The sequence below is a fragment of the Camelus ferus genome, chromosome 4 (genome assembly GCF_009834535.1).
Source record: "Camelus ferus isolate YT-003-E chromosome 4, BCGSAC_Cfer_1.0, whole genome shotgun sequence".
Taxonomy (NCBI): domain Eukaryota; kingdom Metazoa; phylum Chordata; class Mammalia; order Artiodactyla; family Camelidae; genus Camelus; species Camelus ferus.
Genome location: NC_045699.1, coordinates 34,057,795 through 34,077,624, shown reverse-complemented (window position 1 = coordinate 34,077,624; position 19,830 = coordinate 34,057,795). Strand labels below are relative to the sequence as shown.

The following is a 19,830-nucleotide window of genomic DNA, read 5'->3' as shown; positions in this document are numbered from 1 at the left end:
GTTTAGGGGAGCAAAATTTGCCATCCCAAAATATGTCTCTTTGGCATGGGAATTATTTCAAACTGAGAACAAACAAGACCCCCAAACCTCAGAAAGAAGTTTTGACATTCCCCTCAGCTGCCTAAAATCATTTATACAGAGAACCTGTTCCAGGAAGGGAGCTATCTCCTTAGACAACTCTAGTACTACATGAACTAGGTGTGGTGGACAAAGAGGAACCTAGCGATTTGATGAAATTCCTCTGTGTCCCATTGTCTGTGCATGGCCCACAAACATTGGTTTACCAAACGCTGGCTTTCCCATCTCCATATGAATTGCCTTCCTCCCCTTTGAAGTCTCAAAACACTGCCCCCAACATCTTTTGTATCTTTTGCTGAAGATGGTATTTAAGGTGAGGTTTTTGGCCACTTTGGTGAGTTACTCACTTTTCCTGGGTCTCTCCCAGGTGCCTACAGTATTAAACTTTTGTTTGATTTTTCTCCTGTTAATCTCTTCTGTCAATTTAACTCTTTTAAAAAAAAATTATTTTACTTATTTTTTGAGGGGGGAGGTAATTAGGTTTACTTATTTATTTTTAGAGGAGGTACTGGCGATTGAACCCACGACCTTGTGCATGCTAAGCATGTGCTCTAGCACTTGAGCTATACCCTCCCCCTCTGTCAATTTAATTCTTAAACCAGCTGAAAGAACCTAGAAGAGTAGAAGAAAAAACTTTCCTCCCCATAATAGTTGGTGACAAAATTTGTCTGGATGTGATAAAATCCAATCTAATATGTACATTTAAAAAATACTCCTCCAATCCATGAATATGGGATATCTTTCCATTTCTTTGTATCCTCTTCAATTTCCTTCATGAGTGTTTTACAGTTTTCAGAGGATAAGGTCTTTCACCTCCTTGATTAAATTTATTCCTAGGCATTTTATTCCTTTTGATACAGTTGTAAATATGGTTGTTTTCTTGAATTCTAATAGTTCATTATTAGTGTATAGAAAAACCACAGATTTCTGTATACTTCTGTATATTAATGTATCCTGCAACCTTACTGAACTTATTTGTTCTAATAGTTTTTTGGTGGAGACTTTAGGGTTTTCTGTATATAGCATCATGTCATTTGCAAGTAGTGACAGTTTTACTTTTTCCCTTGCCAATTTGGATGACTTGTATTTCTTTTTCTCATCTGATTACTGTGTTTCCAACACTGTTCAATACAAGTGGTGAAAGTGGGCATCCTTGTCTTCTTCCTGATTTTAGAGGAAGAGCTCTCAGCATTTCCCTGTTGAGTATCTTAGCTATGGGCTTGGCATGTATGGCCTTCATCATATTGAAGTACATTCCCTCTATGCCCAGCTTGAGAGTTGAAACATTTTGTATCTTAAATAATGCATCCAGAGAAGATGGACCATGTGAACTCAGATTCTGTTTCTGTAGCAGACATCAGGATATAAGTGAGCTCAGTTTTATATACTCCCAAGGGGCCATTAATTGGGATTTTTAAAAATGTCATAGCTAGTGAAGTCAAACCAAGGATTTGAAGTCATTTCTTATTCTACTGGTAGCTATACACAGAAAGACAGAAAGTCATAGTTTTGAACAGAAGGGTATATTTATATGAAATTTCATACCTGTGCCCCTCCTTTTCCTTCCGGTATGTAGCTGTTTTCACTTGCAAAAAGGTAGATCCATGCCAAGAATTCAACTGGACATGACCTAAAATTCCTTTAATCTTACTATGTACCTTAGAGGTTGCTTTCCTTGGCAACCTTCTATAACCTATCAATGCAAACTTCACATTTAAGAATATGGGTCTTTCTTTAGAAGTAGCTGTGTTACCAAACTCAAGTCTGGTTGCTCACCTCTTGAAAATCAGTACTTGAGAGGCAAGTGTTGGTAGAAATGGAAAATGTTGCTTTTAATCAGGAAACTGGCAATCTGAGGATAAGGCAGACTCAGTGTCCCCAAAACCAACTCTGAAGATTCTGCTCTGCCATGAAAGGGAATTTCCATTTCATTTCTATTCCTTCGATCTACAGAAAGAACCAACAGGTTAATCAAGGCATTGTGTGATCATAAGATTTGAAAAGTGTGCTTGGGCTGTAGATGAGTAGAGTGTGGGGGTGCCTGGCTTAAGTTAGTGACAATGTAGCCCTGCTAACATGGGGAGACAAAAGGGGCCTCCTGTAGAGAGCTCTTTCCTGCCAAAAGCTGCTTACAAATCCCCACTGTCAGAACATCATTCCATTCCTATGGGATTAGGGGTGAAGACCTGTCTTCTGTAACTTCTTCATGCTGACACAGGGCACCATATTCTCACAGTGGAAGATATCGATATGGGTCTGTAGCCTCTCTTTGCTGACAATGTCAGTTGCCTGCTTACATATACAGGCAGAATAAACTACAAATATTTTGATGACCCCAAAGATATAGATTATTATGAGCAATAGTGTTAATCCCATTCTCTTAAGGCCAGTTCTTGGAAGTGTGCTGGCCATAGACTCAGTGCTGCAGTCTGGTCATCACACAGTTAGCTTTTTCCCTCTGGTGGCGGTTACAGTATCTGTAAAACGACTCACCAGTTTGCATCAGTCTGTGACTCTCCTGTCCTAATCATTAACTGCTTGAACCTGCTCTTTTTGTGACTCAGGGACGCCTTCAGCTTTTCTACAAACAAGAGGGAGGGGACATAGAAGGGCCTCTGTACTTGGGCGGGGGAGTGCAGGGTTCTGCTTAGTTCCAGCAATGAAGTGTATTAGAATATGGGGTCAGGTACAGCTTAAGAGACATACTGTAAACCTATTATTTAACACAAACTGTCAAATAGAAGTTTGGCCTTATTGTTCTTAGAAGTTATGGAAAAGGTAGGGTACAATACGAAGATTGTAAGGGGCAAGAAAAATTGTTCTAGGGAATCAGAATCCATCCACCAAGATAACCAAAGTAAGCATTTTGACTAAGTTCGAGATTGAGTAGAGAATGTCAGAAATTTGGGAAAATCCCCAACTTTGAATATGAGATTATGCTGCCCATGTGATAATATTTGTCATGTGTTTGCTCTGCATGTGGGCACATGTGCCATGGTTAGGTATCTCCATTTTATACACAAGAAAACTGAAGCTAGCATCAACACACAAGTAGAGTGGCAGAGTTTGGATCAAACTTTTAAAACTCTATTTAAAAAAAACTCAAGTTCTCTTTTACATACCCCACTTCTCTGTGTCTTCAGAAAGAGCTAAATAAATCATTCTGGATAGTTTTATTTTCTAGTGGCAAAAGGTCTGTCTGCGTAGGAAGCTAAACGTAACAGAGAGCTTTCTAAAATTCTATGACGTATCTTCTTGCCTCCTTTAACATATAAGCCTGAATGTTCACAGTGATTTCCTGAACACTCATCCTTAATATGAGTGACACCATAAACGTGATGATGCTCCCAGAGTCTGAGTGTGTGGGGCTCTGGCTGCACATTGTGGTGCTTTTTCAGTTTGCTTGTCAGAGCATGATTTTATTCCTGCCCTCTCCCCTGGTGTTCTTGTGCTGGCCATCCCTTTGCTGCTTTAAATGGGAACCTCAGGGCCTTAGAATATAAAGGATTAAACTAGTTAGAATTGTATGTAAAGCAAAAGTAAATAGGCCTGGAAGTCTGCACAAGGAAAAGCACTGAGAGCAGAGACTCCCTAATTTCCATTTTCATGTTCTGGCAGCCCACTTACATACTTCTTTACATGTTCCCTTGTGTCCCAGATAGGAGAGTGCACCACTGAGCTGAGTTCTAGGGAAGTGAGGGGCAATGAAACCTTCCTTAGGAAGCAAGAGATAGACACTCATATGCACACACAAACACACGATTTAAAAAAATTTTTTTTCACTGGTGCTGACCTATCCCACTTAAAAATTTCCACTGGACTAAAAATTATTTTTGAAGGAAGACTTTATTTTAACTAGTCATTTAACATTTGTTCATATTGTTCTGTTTTAAAGAGTTATTTTCCATAATGGAATGTGTTTTTGGTTCTCCCACTGCAAAAGCCTTTGATACACACTTGCATAGACTAGTCACTAATAAATCTTTCTTTAGCCAGAAAGTAACAGAACAGGGGCATAACTTTGGCTGAGTTCTAACGTTCCTGAGCCCTGGTTTCTTCATGTGTAAAATGCAGGCCTGGAACAAATAAAATGAGGCCATGTGGTACGGCAGGCTGCCTTGGTCCTCCAGGGCTACTGAAACAGAACACCACAGACTGGATGGCTTATAAACAGAAATTTATTTCTCACAGTCTGGAGGCTGGGAGGTCCAAGATCAAGGCCCCAGCAGATGTGTCTGGTGAAGGTGGGCTTCCTGGTTCACAGACAGTGGTCTCCTCCCCATGTCCTCACATGGTGGAAAGGACAAGGGAGCTCTCTGGGATCTCTGTTACAAGGGCGCTAACCCCACTCATGAGGGCTGTGATTGGGGGTTAGGAGCCACGCCTAAACTTTCAGTCTATAGCACAGGCTTAGCATGGTGACGGCCCCCCAAAAGATGATTATTTGAACATGAATTCAACTGAAATTCAAGGAGAGCAATGCCCCAAATCATATACTTACTTTACAGCTCAAAAAAAAATTGTTCACTCTTACCTCCTTTCCTAGAGGGAATTAAAGCCAGCCTGTTAAGTTGCCTGACAAGACCTGTAACTGTCTAAATTGGGAATCAACGAAATTCTATCCAGTTCAACCCTCTGAGTTAACAGGGGAAAACAGAGGTCCAGGGAGTTGGAGAAACTTGTCCATAGATAGACAGCTGCTTTGGGGCTGAGCCAAGTGTAGGACTCGGGTTCCTTTCATTAACACAAACATCTCTTCCTGTACGTGGCCCTTCACAATTTACCAGGCACCTCCTCAGCTCTGTTACCTCGGTTACTGTGCCAAATCCACAAGCTAACGGAGATGGTTTTCCCACCTTGTCTTTGGGAGACTTTTTGCATTCTCAGACCAGTGTTGCAATAGCTTATTTTATACTGACCCTTAAATTAAAACGAAAAAACAATGTATCCACACACGTAAATGTGTATGTACAGATACACGTAGCCATGGAAGACACGGCATCACATCTCCCTGTGCACCCCCCCGTGTGGGCCACACCCTGGCAGTCACAAAGCACAGAGAAAAAACAGGCTTTGGTCTGAGAATTCCCGAGTCGCCACTGATGCTGAAATACTAAAGGGCTAAGAAGTGTTTACACTTTCAAGAGATGGAGGAACTTTTTAGACTGTGCGTTAGTGAGTCATTTTGAGACAGGACGGTGAGGTAGGCCAGCAGCTCTCCTTCAAAGAATGAACAGTGGAGACAATTCATTTCTCCTGGAATCTGTCCTTCTTTCTCTGTTGTGAGCTTATTTATAGAGGTACAGGCATACAGACACATCAGATGATAAGGAATATCACATGAGGGAGGAAATCAACAGTAAATCCAAAAAGACTCTATGGAAATTAAAAATCTGAACTTGGGGCAGGCTGGGAGGCCACAGTCTCTTAACAAAGCCCGTTACACACAATGCAACTGTCCTCAAAATCAGGAATGGAAAAAACTAGCCATTCAGCCATGGAGCAAAGCTGAGGTCCTGGCTTTAGCGCTTTTAATGTCTTTAGAACTGGGCTGGGCAGCAAGTGTCTTTTCCAGAGTAAGCCAGAGAAGATAAGTCCAGTTTGGTTTTCAGGGCTTGAGTCAGCTCCCTGGCCAGCAGCTCGTGGAGGGACACACCGTCGTGGGAGTACACCCAGTTTTTCCCGGTCCAGTCGTAACGCTTGGGGCCACTGCAAGACAAAACACACATAGGAAATCCACGGGGACAGCACCTTTAGAACAAAGCGCCACCGAGCACTTGACTGCAGTGAAGTTCTGGAAAGTAATACTCAGCGAGGCGTGTATTTGACTTCTCGTCTTAGGGCCTTTCTATTCAAGAATAATTACACGGTTATCCTCTGCAACAACTCACAGAACAGTTCTCAAGACCTGAAAACATTTCACCCTGCTGATGAGTCTCTAGGCAGCACATTCTGATCTTTTGCTTTTCCTACCTCACATTCGAAACCAGCTACATCAGAGCAGTGTTCTCTAGATTACGGCCATCCGTGTACCACTGACGTGATTTGTCCCTTACCTGCGATATCACTGTTATTAATGGTCAATTTTAGGACATTCATAACATTGTGCAACCACTACCTCTATCTACTTTCAAAACATTTTCGTCACCCAAAGGAAATTCCATACCCATGAAGCAGTTACTCTCCATTCATTCCTCTCCCCAGCCCCTGACAACCATCTGTATTACTATTTTAAAAAACAGCTTTCTGAATTCAATTTTAAATCCATGAAACTGAGAGTGTGGCCAGTTCCTCCACTTCCAACTCATCAGTGAATAACAGCTGTGTGTGTACTTCATGCTGGGTTTGTGTGGACCCAGGTGTAGCCAGGTTTTGCTGTGTCTTGTTATTCCAGAGCTACACAACTTGTGCTCATTAATTCTACCTCCTCTCGGCCCAGTGCAGGGGGTGGACATGACGGCAGATGATGGTGGTACATAATGATGCCTTGATACAAGGAGGAGAGGTGCCCTGAGTGCCCACGGGAAGGGGCACTGGAGTCCACCTGTGCACTCAGGGGAGCCTTTCCAAAGTCCAAGACTGCGAGGAGTTTGCCAGGGAGGAGGAAAGCTTATAAGGGAAGCATCTTTTAGGGTTAGAAAAATATCAAAATTTCTGTATTATCAACCAAATGCTGAGGTCTGAACACTTTCGTAATAATGGAGATAAAAGGGAACTAAAAGGACTGGGGCTTTTGTTTAATATGCACAGACAGCCAAACACGGAAAGGCATAACAACCTGGACCAAATCCCTTGATTTGAGAAAGTGCTCCCCTGGCCCTAGACTCTGTTTTGCTGGTGGGATGCCAGGCAGAGCATGAGACCCCCCCCCAGGCCCCTCCACACTGCCCCAGCAGCCCTAACATCCAGGTGTCCACCCAGACCTCACCTTTATTGCATCCTACAACCTCCTCAGGGTGGGCAAGGCCACCGTTTCCACTAGACCTAAAACGCTGTCAATTAAAAAAACCCAGAGTATCAGAAAAGCAGCCCCAGGAAAGATTACTTTGAACCAATGTGAAAAACTGAGTGGAAAACTAAAAAAAATTTTTTTGAAGAACAGAGTATCTATGACAGTTAAATGGCTGCTCGGCAGATTTTTCTTTCCAGATTCCCATCGTGAATTACAGATTAAAAACAACAACAACAACAACAAAACTTGGAATTTCTTGGAAGATATCATGATGCAGAAGTAGATGCTTCTAAACGTGCCTGGGGTGGGATCATACGGCCGGTAGGTGTGTCCAAACAGGATAAGGACTTTTTCAGTCTCCAGATACAACACGAGGGAATTCTTTTAGTGAAGCCATCACAGCTGGTGCTGGTGCCCTGCCCACTATTCGTAGAGCCACCAATCCCCAAAGCTGGAGGGCTGGATTTGAGCTGATGCACCCACTTTCTCATGCTGGTTCCTCTGGAGATGAAAGAGAATGTACAGTCCACATGTGCGGCCACAGTTAGGGTGAGGACGACGGTTTGACGCCAAAGAGAACAGGCTAATTGGTCCACATAGCGTAAAACACCCCCCCCCCCCAACATCAAGTAAACTATCTGGATCTAAAAAGCAAGGCAATCTGTGAATAAGGGCCTTGTGAGAACTGACAGTGATCCTTTGGAGCCGTTCTTCTTGAATTGTAACATACTTCCTACATGAGGCTGAGGTAAAGAAGGCATAATGCTTTATTTTGAACAAAGAACCACACATCACAGCACCATAAACAGTGTACTATTAACTGCCTAAAAATGATGTCAACACTGGGGCAGGGGAAGAGTTAAATAGTTTTTTTTTAATGCAGATACTGTTAGGCTTTCAAAGAACTCGACGCTAGTTCCATTTGGGCCTTTCCCGATTCACAGTCAGTAGGTCTCTTTGGAAGTGCTAATGAGAGACCAGGAAGGTTGGTCTGAGAGCTTTTCATGGGCATCTCTTTGACTTTCTTACAGCCACTTCAGCAGCAGCTAGAGGGATGAGGGACCTGCTCTCCCGGCAAGTTCTCAGGCTTTGAGACACAGCACCGACGGCTCCAGTACAATATTTTATTCTGCTAGATTGAAAGCACGTCAACAGAAAAGGTAGGAGGGATTAAAATGCCCTGGAAGGGCAGTTAAAGGCGCTCTCCCGCCTCCACAGAGCACACAGCCCAGTTCTGCAAACAGATTCAACTAACCTTTAACTGCGATGCTCAGAACAAACTAGACGTTGAACGTTAACGTGATCTGAAGACAAAGTGCAACTTGTTCAGATGCTGAAATAGCAAAAGTCATTTTTTCAAAGGCGTGCCAATGATTTAATAGAGTTTAGGCCGAGTTCCGAACATTTCCCCCTTCAGATCTTGTTAACATCCCAATATCTGCTTAGAGCAGCCACATTATCACTGGACAGAAGTTACAGAACCAGAGTAGACTTTCCTGCTGAGCATGAGACAGGCTGGAAAACATCAGGAAAGGTTCACTTACACAGGTACAAACACATGAGGGCGACACTTAAACGGGCCACAAGACCGTGTTTCAAACAAGTTAAGCAAGGAGAGATTTTGACTTGTGAACATACCTGGATGGCGAGGATAACCAGATCTGCTTGTTTGGGGTCTGCTTGTTGATCACGTAGGTTCCTAGATCCCCACCCAGTTTAACTGTCAAAACACCACTCTGGTGGATCAGGTGTTGAAAAGCATGAGGGAAAGAAAACAAAAAGTTAACACTGTGTCATAATTGCCTCTAGTTTGCTATATCTCAACACTTTGCATTTCTACACTCTACAACATACACCATAAAGAACTGTCCCCAGTACCTCCGTTAAACAAACAAACCTAATTATCTCTTCCCCTCCTTCCCCACAAAACAGCACCTGTTATTTATTCAATACCAACTCTGCCAGGCACTGTGCTTTGCACGTTGTGTAAAACTTTTCTCCGTGACCATGACCATCAGAAGTAGGAATCATTATCCCAGTTTTACAGATGAGGACAACAGAGAGACAGAGCAATAAAGAATATTTAGTAATTGGCAGAGCTGATCTTAAATCTAGGTCTGTTTAGGTCCAAAAGATGCTGTTCTTTCTGTAACACAAAGTGCACTCTCAGTCCCATTAGTCAGTGATATGAGATGTTCACTCTCAGGTATTGGCTGCCAATTTTTAAATGAATTTTTTAAAAAAGGGCTAGGATCACAGTATACATAAGCTTTTTTTTTTTTAAATTTTTTTCCCTGAAATCCATACGTACTATTTTGGTGGGACAGCCTTTCACTGATTTTAAAATCTTGAAACAGTACAATTTAGTAGTTTTTGGCATTTCACAAACTGTTTTCAAAAGGTGTGCAAACATCCTAAGTATCTAATTCCAGACTATTTACATCACCCCAAAAAGAAACCCTGGACCCACTAGGAGCCACTCCTCCTTCCCCACCATAGTTTATGGCTTATTTTGCCATGTGATATCAGGCTCAGGGAATCAAGACATAATTTCTTCTAATGACCTGTTTGTGGCCATTACACACCCCATTGTGCGTTGACCCCACAGCTGGGAGGTGTGTGATGCAGCGGGAAAGGCTGTGGGTCAGGTCTAGGGATGTGCTTTCTGTGTCTCACCCACTGCGCCGTTTCCTTGGGACGACACCAGCTCCGCCTCCTTCAGAGACAGTGAGGGGATGAGGGGCTGACTGGTGAGCTGAGGTGCTTCTAGGAAGGTGACCTGGACGCCCCTTGGCTGGGACCAGGGTCCGTGTGTGTCCCCACAGCCTCTGTGCTCTCCTCACTGCATCTCAGCTGCCAGCTTGTTTGCTGGTCACCTGCCCCTTCCCTCCACTACTTTAGGCAACTCAAAAGCAGATTTGCCTTTTCATCCTAGCATCTTCAGTATTTGTGCAAAATACAGATGGATTTTTTGTGGACGAATGAATGGAGTGGATGATAACCAGGCACTGTGATAATAACACGTGTCACAGGAGGGGCAAGGTTATGCAAGGCAGGGTCTCAGCACTCAACCACGCCCCGGCCTGTTCCTTGAGCATCATTAGATTTTTCTCCCCAGGGAGACAGAGGCTGTTTCCAAAGGACAGCGGCAAGAGGAGGAAGGAAACTAGCTGCCTCACTGGTTCCCTAGGAGTTCTTAGTGTTTTAGGAACGTCTGCAAGTAGACCAGATAAAGAGAGCTTTTTGTCCATTAGGATTATTCCTTAAGGGGCAATCTGCGTCTTCTCTGGGAGGGTGGTTAGACTTCAATGCAGGGCAGTGTGGGGCGGGGAAAGAGTTAGTGCTTAGCAACTGCCGAGACCGTGCCTAACCAATCAGAACAGACCCTGGCCACTGCTGGTGAGGCTCAATTCTCAACAGTCAGTACCAGTGGAAGCAAAAGTAGCCATTTCTGTTGTTACCAACTCATCTGTAGAAACCACACAGATGGGAATGGCAGATTGAGTCAGGGGACATCAGGTATATGCATGTGGCTTCCCACACTCCTAAAACAGACACTGACTTCCCCTTAAGAAATAAGAATATGAATGTGAAGCACTTTTACCTACATTGTGTCACTGAACCCTAAGACACCCCTGGAGAAGTAGAAATTACGGTTGCCCACTTAACAGCTGAAGGACTGGCCCCTCATGGTTAGATAATTTACTGAAGCATCCTTGGAAAGAAAGTACAAACCCAGGATGCTACCCAGGTCCTCTTTCTCCGTATCCAGTAAAGTGCTGCCTCTGAGGAGGGGTCTGCAAGCTAGGACCCAGGGATAGTCCTCAGGGGTCTGCAGAGAGCCCTGGTAACTAAAATTGTACTCACAGGTCCGTGGGGAAGTTATCCTCAGGACAGGGCCCAGAGCACTCAGAGTCTTACAGGGGGTCCCGAACCCAAAACAGTTAAGAAATCTGCTCTCTGGCAATAATATGCTGACAACTCAGTGAATGAAGGACATAGCAAGCATATTCTCATTAAATTGTCTAAAAGGCCAAGGCTCCACCTGGGGAAAAAAAAAGGAAGGCAGCTTGGAGGTAACTCTTTAAAAGAGTGGTACTTCTCACAGTCCCAGGTCAAGTGCGGCAGACTCAGTGGTTGCCTAGCTGCCAAGGAGCTCAGTGTCGCCATGGGAGCTGATGTGTAAACAGACAGTTACAACCCCAGGTAACCAGTGCTCCATGGAGTCATCCTCCGAGTGCAGGGCAAGGAGAGTAGGGTGGTGTCTGCCTGGAGCATCTAGGAGGGCTTCACAGAGAAGGCAGCACCCAACTGGACCCTGAGGGCAGGTAGGGAAAGACTGCACATCAACCAAGCTCAAATAATGGTATTATAGGTGTTCTGTTGTCTGTAATGTAATCTCAACTGATTTATCTTCTATGTGAAATACGTAAGTTAGCATCTGAAGGATTCTAACTGGGAATTCACACCCGAGGGTGGATAGCATTTCAAAGTACTTAGAGGTCCAAACTACAGCAGCAGCAACTATATGCCATTAGCCTTCTACATTTACACTGAAGATTTTCCTAACTAGCAAGTGATTTGCTAGAAATACTTCTTCCTTAGAGAGCAGAATGATACTCAAGGTACAGTATATGTATTGGCTAGAAAAACTCAGGTGCCTCTTCCCTTGCAAGAATGGGTTATAGACCCGGGGAAGGCCAGCAGCTGAATCACTCTTCAGAGAGGCACTCAAGGCAGGTAAGGTCTTGTGACCTAGCACTAAGCAGAAGTGAGGTAAGCAGAATTCAGCTGCTAGGATATCGGCACCTTTGCTTCTAATGAAACATTCATGCAAAGTATCTGAGTCTGGGGCTTCATGAATCCATAAGGACAGGCAGTGTGACTGTTTCTGTGGCATGTTAATGAATGTTTGCATGTGTGGCAGAGTTTAGCCTTAGACATGGTTTCCCTGTAGTAATAGCAGCTGGTAAGGAGGCTGGGAGAATGGAGACTTGTAACTTCCCCAGCTCTAACCATCCCACCGATGGTCAAGTTGGGGAGGCCAGTTTGTAATGGTTCCCAAGTAGCTCTGCCTTCTGAGGCTGCCTGTGTAAGCACGTCTACAGCCTGGCCTGGAGACTGCTGCATTTTCTGCTACTAACAGTGACCAACAAGTCCACCTGGAAGACGTTCAATCCTTCCTTGCCCCGTTACTGCCAAGTCCCTGACTGTCCTTACAACCAGGCTTTTGATGTCTTTTCCATCTGACGGAGTCCTTTTCTAGTCTGTGCCCCCAAACATCAGCATTCAATGCCATTTCTATCACTTAGACTGACAGCTGGTTGTCCTAAATAATTCCATGATTTAATCCAAAATGCACACTTCATGACATTTCCTGGTATTAATTAATTGCTGTCAAGAGGATTAACCTCTGCAGGGGATTTGCTCCCACTGGCAAAAAAGAGCTGCTTCCTAAGTCCTCAACTAATTCTAAATCCAAAGGCCGACCCTTGCTCAAGTCTGCCACCTGGTGGCCAGTTGACACACAGCTGCACTGCCTGGGCTCCCAGGATCTGGGGCTCAAGATTCATCCAGCCCTGGGGCTCTCACCCAGGTGCATATTAGAATCACCTGGGGAGTGATTCTAAAAACTTTAAAAACCTTAATTCCTGGCATGCACCACACCCCAGACCAACTAAATAAAAGTCCCTAGGGGTGGGACCCGGGGATGCACATTAGAATCTCAGGGGAGCTTTTAAAAAATGTGCCTCCTAGCTGCACCCTGACTACTGCATCAGAATGTCCTAGGAGTGGGGCCTAAGTCTAGTCTGCATACGCCTGGGGCAATCTCTCACCCTGCTTAGGAACCAGCGACCTAGTTCAGCGTTCCCCAGGCCTGCATGATGAGAGGCGTCTTGCTGGACAAACACAGGCCTAGGCCCCTCCCTGACTTACTTTCACGGCTATTGAGTGATGTGTGAGAATCTGGAGTTTTAGGCACAGATGAGGCTCAGAAAGGCTGAGTGACTTGCCCAAGGTCACAAGCCTGGTGGAGCAGGTCTGGAACCAGAACCCAATCTTTTGGTCCCACCCATAACCGCCTGCTGCTGGATGAGTAACTCTGCTGGAAAGGAATTCTTTATCTTAGCTAAACTTCTTAGGGAGGGCATGAAGAATGAAAATAAGCAAAGAGGTACCCCAAAGGAGACGTCATAGTCTTCTAATGTGTAAGGCTTGTCTGCAAGGTCTTCAAAAAACTCTGCTAAGGAGTCCAGCGTCTCCTCTGCCAGTCTTTCATAGGTGGTATCGTCCAGGGAGCTGCAGGGGGAACAAGAAACAACCCCAAATACGCAATGACCAAATTGCTCTATTTTATCAGTGTCAATTGACACCTTTATTTTTTACTTAAATTTTTTAAATTGATAGAAAAGCTCTAGCATGTACAGAGTAAAACCTGAAACAGCATGAGAGGGTAATAAGCCCTTATTTCAGAGAAATCAGCGCTTCTTCCCAAACAGGCAGCCCCCATCCACAGAGTCAACCACGATAAGCACTCTCTTCTGTGCCCTTCTGGAATTTTATGTTCCTTTTACTAATGAAGCACCTTGCAATTTTCATTTCATATGTCTTAGAAATGGTTCCAAATTAGCACATGTGGATTTTCATACTCTTTATTTTATGTTATTCATTCAGCTTGTCCCCTTCGGCTGGACACTCAGGCTGTTTCCATGGCTTGTTATTAAAATTTGTTGGGCAAACCCCAAAGTGGGAGAAAATATTTGCATTCCATCTATCTGAAAAAGGACTTATTTCCAGAACATGTAAAGAACTCTCACAAATCAATAAGTAAAAGAAAACTCAATAGAAAAGTGGGCAGAATACTTGAACAGATTTCATTTAATATAATAGATAAATAAACTGTGGTATATTCATACAATGGAATACTACAGAGCAAAACAGTTGTCTATAAATATAACAATATAGATGAATCCCACAAACAAATGGTGACTGAAAGAAGCTACATGCAGACATTTATACTTAATGATTCTGTTTATATAAAGTTAAAGCCCAGGCAAAACTAATCCTTGCTATTGGAAATCAGAATGGTAGCTATTCTGGGGCAGGGAGGGGTTAATAACTAGAAGTGAGCAGAAGGTTTGCTTTGAAGGGGCTGGTCATATTCTATTTCTTAAGCTATTTCTTGTGTTAACGTGTTATGTTTAGTTTTTGAAAATGTATCCAGCTATATATTTATAACTTGGAGACTTTCCTGTATAGATACTATTTTAAAATTTTTAAAAATTGGTATAAATCCATAGAGACAGAAGCAGATACTACTATACCTAAAATAGAAAAACAGCAAGGTCCTACTGTAGAGCACAGGGAACTATATTCAATACCTTGAGGTAACCTATGGGAGTGACAGACCAGGAGAAGCCTCTGAGGGGCAGCACCAGGGTTTCTTGGAAGGATGTCCTCCACGGCCAGGGCAGAGGTTGTCCCAGTGCTGCCCAGGGACATTGCTGCCACAGGCCAGGGACATGACTCTTTTTTGAATGGGTGTGTCGTAGTGGGTATCTTGCCCCTCTCCGTGTGTGTGTGTGTGTGTGTGTGCAGATCAAAAATGCGATTCCTAGACCTGGGAGACGGGATTGCATGTCACCTGGACATCTTGGGTGACCTGCCTGGGCCTGTGGCTGCAGCCTGTGGTTGTGTGTATGTGTATGTGTATGTGTATGTGGAAGGAGGGTCCACGCATCGCCTCCTCCCTCCAGGGCACTTCCTGGCCTCCCCTGCAGGTAGCTGCGTCCCTGTGACCAAGTCCTTCCCACTAAAATGTGAGTGAGGGACAGATGCCACTTCCAGGCCTTCCACACTCATCCCTTTCATGGAGTGGAACCTGGACAGGGTGACCTGGCCTCAACCTGCAGAGGACAGCAAGGTACTGACAGGCCATAGGAAGGTAGAAGGAGCCAGGCTCCCTGACCCATTTCGCAGAGGCAGGGCCACCCTGGGCCAACGGCAGGGGAACACAAACCACTCCTGGTTGGAGCTGTTACAGTTTTGGGTCTGCTTGTTACAGGAGCTTGGCCTGCCCTAACTACTACGATATCACGGAGGATAATAACAAAACTCTGGAAACAACCTAAATGTCCAGCAACAGGGGGTGGGTGAAATGAGTTATGGTACATCCATAAAACTTAATACTACTTCGTTAAAAACAATGTGGTGGGTCATTAGTGATGTGGAAAGATGCTTATGAGTGCTGCTGCTTGGGGAGAGAACAGGTTTTGTATGGGATGAGCTTTGTTTATTTATTTATTTTTTGGTTAAAAAAAGGTAAGAGGAAAGGAAAAAAGAAGAGAGAAGTATGTGTATGTGCACATACGTTGTGTATTGAGAAGGGGAGGGAGGGTCAGGGACAGGGAGGAAGAGATCTGGGACATGGAAGGTGTTTTATCTTACCCAGGGTTGCTCACAGTTCCCGCTGTCCTCAAATTCATCAGACAGACACTCTGCTTTTTGACATTCAGGATCTGGTTGAGGCAGCAGAGGCCCACACTCTAAAAACCAAAGTGAAGAAGAACATTACCATTTTCCAGTAGATTACAGTCCATGAACACATGGTTTAAATATCGCCACTTCTGCGTTTGGGAGTAACCAGGTTAAAGTGCTTCAGAGTATTTACTTCTCAGGAATTTTCTTCACCTCCCTTTAGTGCATCTCACCGAGCTCCCTGGACCCTCAGCCTGTGCTGTCCAACACAGCAGCCATGAGCCACGTGCAGCCATGTAGACATACACTTACTGAAATAAGAGAACATTGAAAAAGTCAGTTCCTTAGTGGCACCAGCCACGTTTTGAGTGTCCTGTGGTGTCATGTGGCTTGTGGCACAGACACAGAACATATCCACCATCACGGAAGGTTCTATCTGGCAGCACTGCTCTAGGCTGTGATGGGGTGGTTAGCACAGAGGACATGCAAAGTGTCAGCAAAACCCTTAGAATTTGACTAAAACGAGCAACAACAAAAAGCAGGATGTCCAGAAGAGAGGTCCTGACTGCAGACTGCTGTCTGACAGATCTCACTGACACGATCTGCAGGGGACACGGTGACCCATTGACTTCTTTTAATATGTAACTGCTGAGTGTCCTGGCGCCTGGCTCAGAAGAGGTGGGGTCTGAGCTGATGATTGCCAGGCCTGCAGACCGGCCGGAGAGATGGCGGAGGGGACGGAGGCCGGGAGGGAGAAAGAGTGGTGCAGCCGAGCGGAGATGGTAAGGGAGGTGATGGATAGGGGCCACGGGCTCTCGTGAAGGTACCAGTTGGACTTTATCCTGGAAGGCACTGAGGGGCTTTCAGAGGTTGGTGGCAAGGTTCACGTAGTCCAAAGGTCACTGTGGTTGCTGCTAAGAGAAGGGTCCAGAGGGTGTCAGTTACTCTCTCCAGCCACCGGGGCCCTCGGCAAGCTAAGAAGGGCGAAGGCTGAGAGGCGAGTGGAGGTAGAGGAGAGAGGGGTGCAGAACGCAGACGAGGGCTCTGAAGAGGTGAGAGGGGCCGTGACAGCCACAGCATCACCACAGCACATTCTAGGTGTTCGCCCTCTGCTGGGTAGCGTTCTCCGTCCTTAGAGCCAGGGATTCGTTTAGTCCTCATTACAACCCTGTGAGGGAAGGACTATTATGTCATTACTCACGACAGTTATGTCCTATAAAGCAGCCGCAGACACTGGGTTAGCCACTTACTTCTAAGGGAAATGCAGGCTTAGGTTCCTGAAAGCCACTGGTCACATTCTCCCCAGCAGATCACTGCAGATCCTTGTTTTACGTGTTTCTGTTTAAACGCACTTGTTGAATATATCTTGTTTATTCACTGACCCTGAACTCACACCTGAATGATGCTGATCCAACCCACGTGTTTTCTCTGAGGCCCATCCCACTTCTTGCTTAGGGACACTAGACAGCGCTTCAGCACTGTGCTTGGGGCCACTTTAAACACTTTAAACTTTTGCTGGAATTGCCAGCAAAAAACACAAAAGTGTGAAAAACATGCCACCAAATACACTGTGAAAAGGACCGCTGTTACCAGTATGAAGGGCTTCTTGTCTGACTCAGCCAGGGACATGTTGAGTGTAGGCGACTTATATTTTGGGGTCTCTGTGCATGTCCAAGAATGACCATGACAGTGCTTTGAGTATTGATTTGGGGGTTACAAATACATTTTAGGGAGGAGGTGACTTCACAGGTACAGGATCCAGGAATAATGATTGACTGTATTCATATTTTACAGATGAGGAAACTGAGGCACAGAAGGATAACTTGACCAAAATCACACAAACACAGTCAGGCAGCTAGGATTTGAACCCAAGCTGTCTGTTCCCAGGGTCTGGGTCACCAAGGAAAGAATCCCACCCCTGGGAATCAAATACGGAGGGAGGCGCTGGAGAACACGGAGGTCACCTCTGAATTTGCTTTCTCTCCAGGATCCTGGCCCCTCAAATCCTAGCTGTCTGCATCTCTCTGATACCTTCACGTAGCTGTTTTTCTGTTTTATTTTTGTCTTTCATTGCACATCTTTGACGGTTCCGGTGGGAGATTTGGTCTAAGGCGAAGTACTCATGCACAGCCAGAGCAGAAGTCTTTATTCAGCTGTTTTTTAACCACAAGAATAACAGCTGCCAGACTCCCTGCCCTGTTTCTCACCTACTCTCTGCAACCTGACATTCCCTGGGGAACTGCTTAACCTTCTAGGCCTCTGCTCTCTCCTCTGGAGGCAGGGATCGGGGTACTGGCCTTGCAGAATGGTTACGAGGATTAGACAAGAGGACATGAACACCCCAAACACGGGGCCTGAGGGTGTTTAGTAAATTTGTTTTGAAGCATCTCAGTGAAAGGATGGAGAGGTCGGAGGTCAGAGAGGCAAAATCTGGCCCCTGCCTGAGAGAGAAGCCACCTGCTCTGCCTGAGGGCTGCGGCAGATGGACTTCTGGGTGGGGTGCGGGGGTGCTGGATTATAAGTGCTCCCTGGGGCCACCCCTCCTGCTTCCGGGTCACCTGGAGCCCTTGGACTATGTGTCGGTGGTCGGTCTGCCTACTTCACGCTCCAGGGTTCAGTGACTGAGCTCAGCACAGGGCTGGCTCATGGGAGGTACCTGAGAAAATGCTGCAAGGTTCCTAGGCCACAGGCTCAGGCCCTGGAACCACGCGACCCAGCTAAGGCTCAGCCTGGTGAGGCCTGGCCACCTTCACCCCGGGGTCCCCGCGGCCCCCTGGGCCCTGTCAAACCACAGGCTCGAGGAGTGGATCGGTTCTCACCACTACTGGGGAGGACCAACCTGTGCCACCCACCACTCTTGGCATCCAGTGACTTGAATATCTGCCGGCCCCTCGCCTGGCAGTGCCTACGTGAGGACTTCACCCAAGAGGAGGTTCTGTCCGCACACAGGAACGCTCACCGCAGTGCCATCGTGAGAACAGCTCACTGGAATCACCCAGATGTCACAGGAGCCTGGACCAGGTGTGACATGCTCACCCAGTAGATACCATCCAGCAGAGAAAACAGATAAATGACAGCTGTGCACATCAGTGTTGCCGCGTCTCAACACCAACACTGGTCACAAGGAGCAAGTCACAGCAGAGTAAATACAGCACAATGTCTTTTTCAATGAGTGGCACATGGTTTAGGGAGACCTACAAAGGAGGCGAAACCCTAAGAAGAGAAGGGGATGCCTGCCAGAATGCAGGGTGGCAGGTTCCTCTCCGGGAGCACCGGGGCCTTCCCAGAACATGCAGGATTCAATTTCTTACCCTGGGGGTGGGAACATGGGAGTCTGTTATTACTCTTTAAACAATACTGATACTTTATATACACTTTTGTGTGTGCAGACTCAGGTATGTTATCTGTGGAAGAAAATAAAAATGAATTTAAAGTGAAGTAAGACATAACCCATTTGCCAGGCAGAGGCTGTGGGGGCGTAAGTGACAGGCTTGTTCCTCTAGGAAGATGGATGCCTGACAGCCTTCCCATGTGTGCAGACGTGGCTGCGGCAGGGGCTTACGAAGTTATTTATGACGCAGTGACTCCCAGTTATCGCCTCCTTGGAGCTGCCTCCAGCATTAAAGGGGAAAGGTCAGAGACCCAGTCACTATCACATTTTCATTATTAGGGTCGGAGGCTGCCTGCTGGAACCAGAGTCCTCTCCGAGCCTTGAGGTGAATAAGGTGGGTGGAGGAGGACACTCTTACAGAGCATTTCTGTGGATTCTGGGTTCTGATGAGCAGCAGGAGCTAAGATCCGAAGATTAGAAGCTAAATAAATCTGTTCAGCCCCAGAGCTGTGCACGTGGTCGCTGCCAGCCACACGTGGCCATGGAGCACTTGAAAGGTGGCTATTGTGACCGAGAAATTGGATTTTAAACCTTACTTAATTTTCATTTAAAAATGACACTCCATAAAGTTACTGGAACATTTAAAGTATGTTCGGAACAACTCCAGTCTAGGAATTTACTTTTTCAGTTGTGAATTTTATAAAATCTAAATAGAGATCAAGTATGTCTACCATAAACTCAGCTGAGCATGTGAAGGACAAGTGCTGGAAGTGTGAAATCCGTACTGGATCTGGAGGAATGAGTACAAAAAAATGAGTACAAATATCTCAGTACTGAGCTTTCAGTGTTGATTACCTGTTGAAATAACATTTTGATACACTACTTAAATGTACCGTTGAAATTAATTTCACCAGTTTCTTTTTGCATTTCCAATGGAATTACTAGAACACTGAGAATTACACACATGTGGCTCCCTTTCTATTTCTGTTGG

At 45.3% G+C, this 19,830-nt stretch overlaps 1 protein-coding gene and 1 long non-coding RNA gene across 5 annotated transcripts in view; one reads left to right on the top strand and one right to left on the bottom strand.

Annotated features, from left to right (window-relative positions):
* The window catches only part of LOC116663145, a 133,351-nt gene that overhangs the window by 25,313 nt on the left and 88,208 nt on the right, over window positions 1-19,830 (top strand). The gene's annotated exons all lie outside the window — the stretch shown is intronic.
* The window catches only part of FXN (frataxin), a 34,363-nt gene continuing 18,438 nt past the window's right edge, over window positions 3,906-19,830 (bottom strand). Inside the window, exons 3-7 of one of the 2 annotated variants that reach the window (XM_032477801.1) lie at window positions 15,479-15,576; window positions 13,210-13,330; window positions 8,669-8,766; window positions 7,330-7,531; window positions 3,906-5,787 (exon numbers count right to left, since the gene is read on the bottom strand). In XM_032477801.1, the coding sequence (XP_032333692.1) occupies window positions 5,506-5,787; window positions 7,330-7,531; window positions 8,669-8,766; window positions 13,210-13,330; window positions 15,479-15,576 (801 nt within the window). In that variant the 3' untranslated portion in view covers window positions 3,906-5,505. The remainder of the gene's footprint in view (window positions 5,788-7,329; window positions 7,532-8,668; window positions 8,767-13,209; window positions 13,331-15,478; window positions 15,577-19,830) is intronic. The other variant, XM_032477802.1, reaches the window with a different exon arrangement.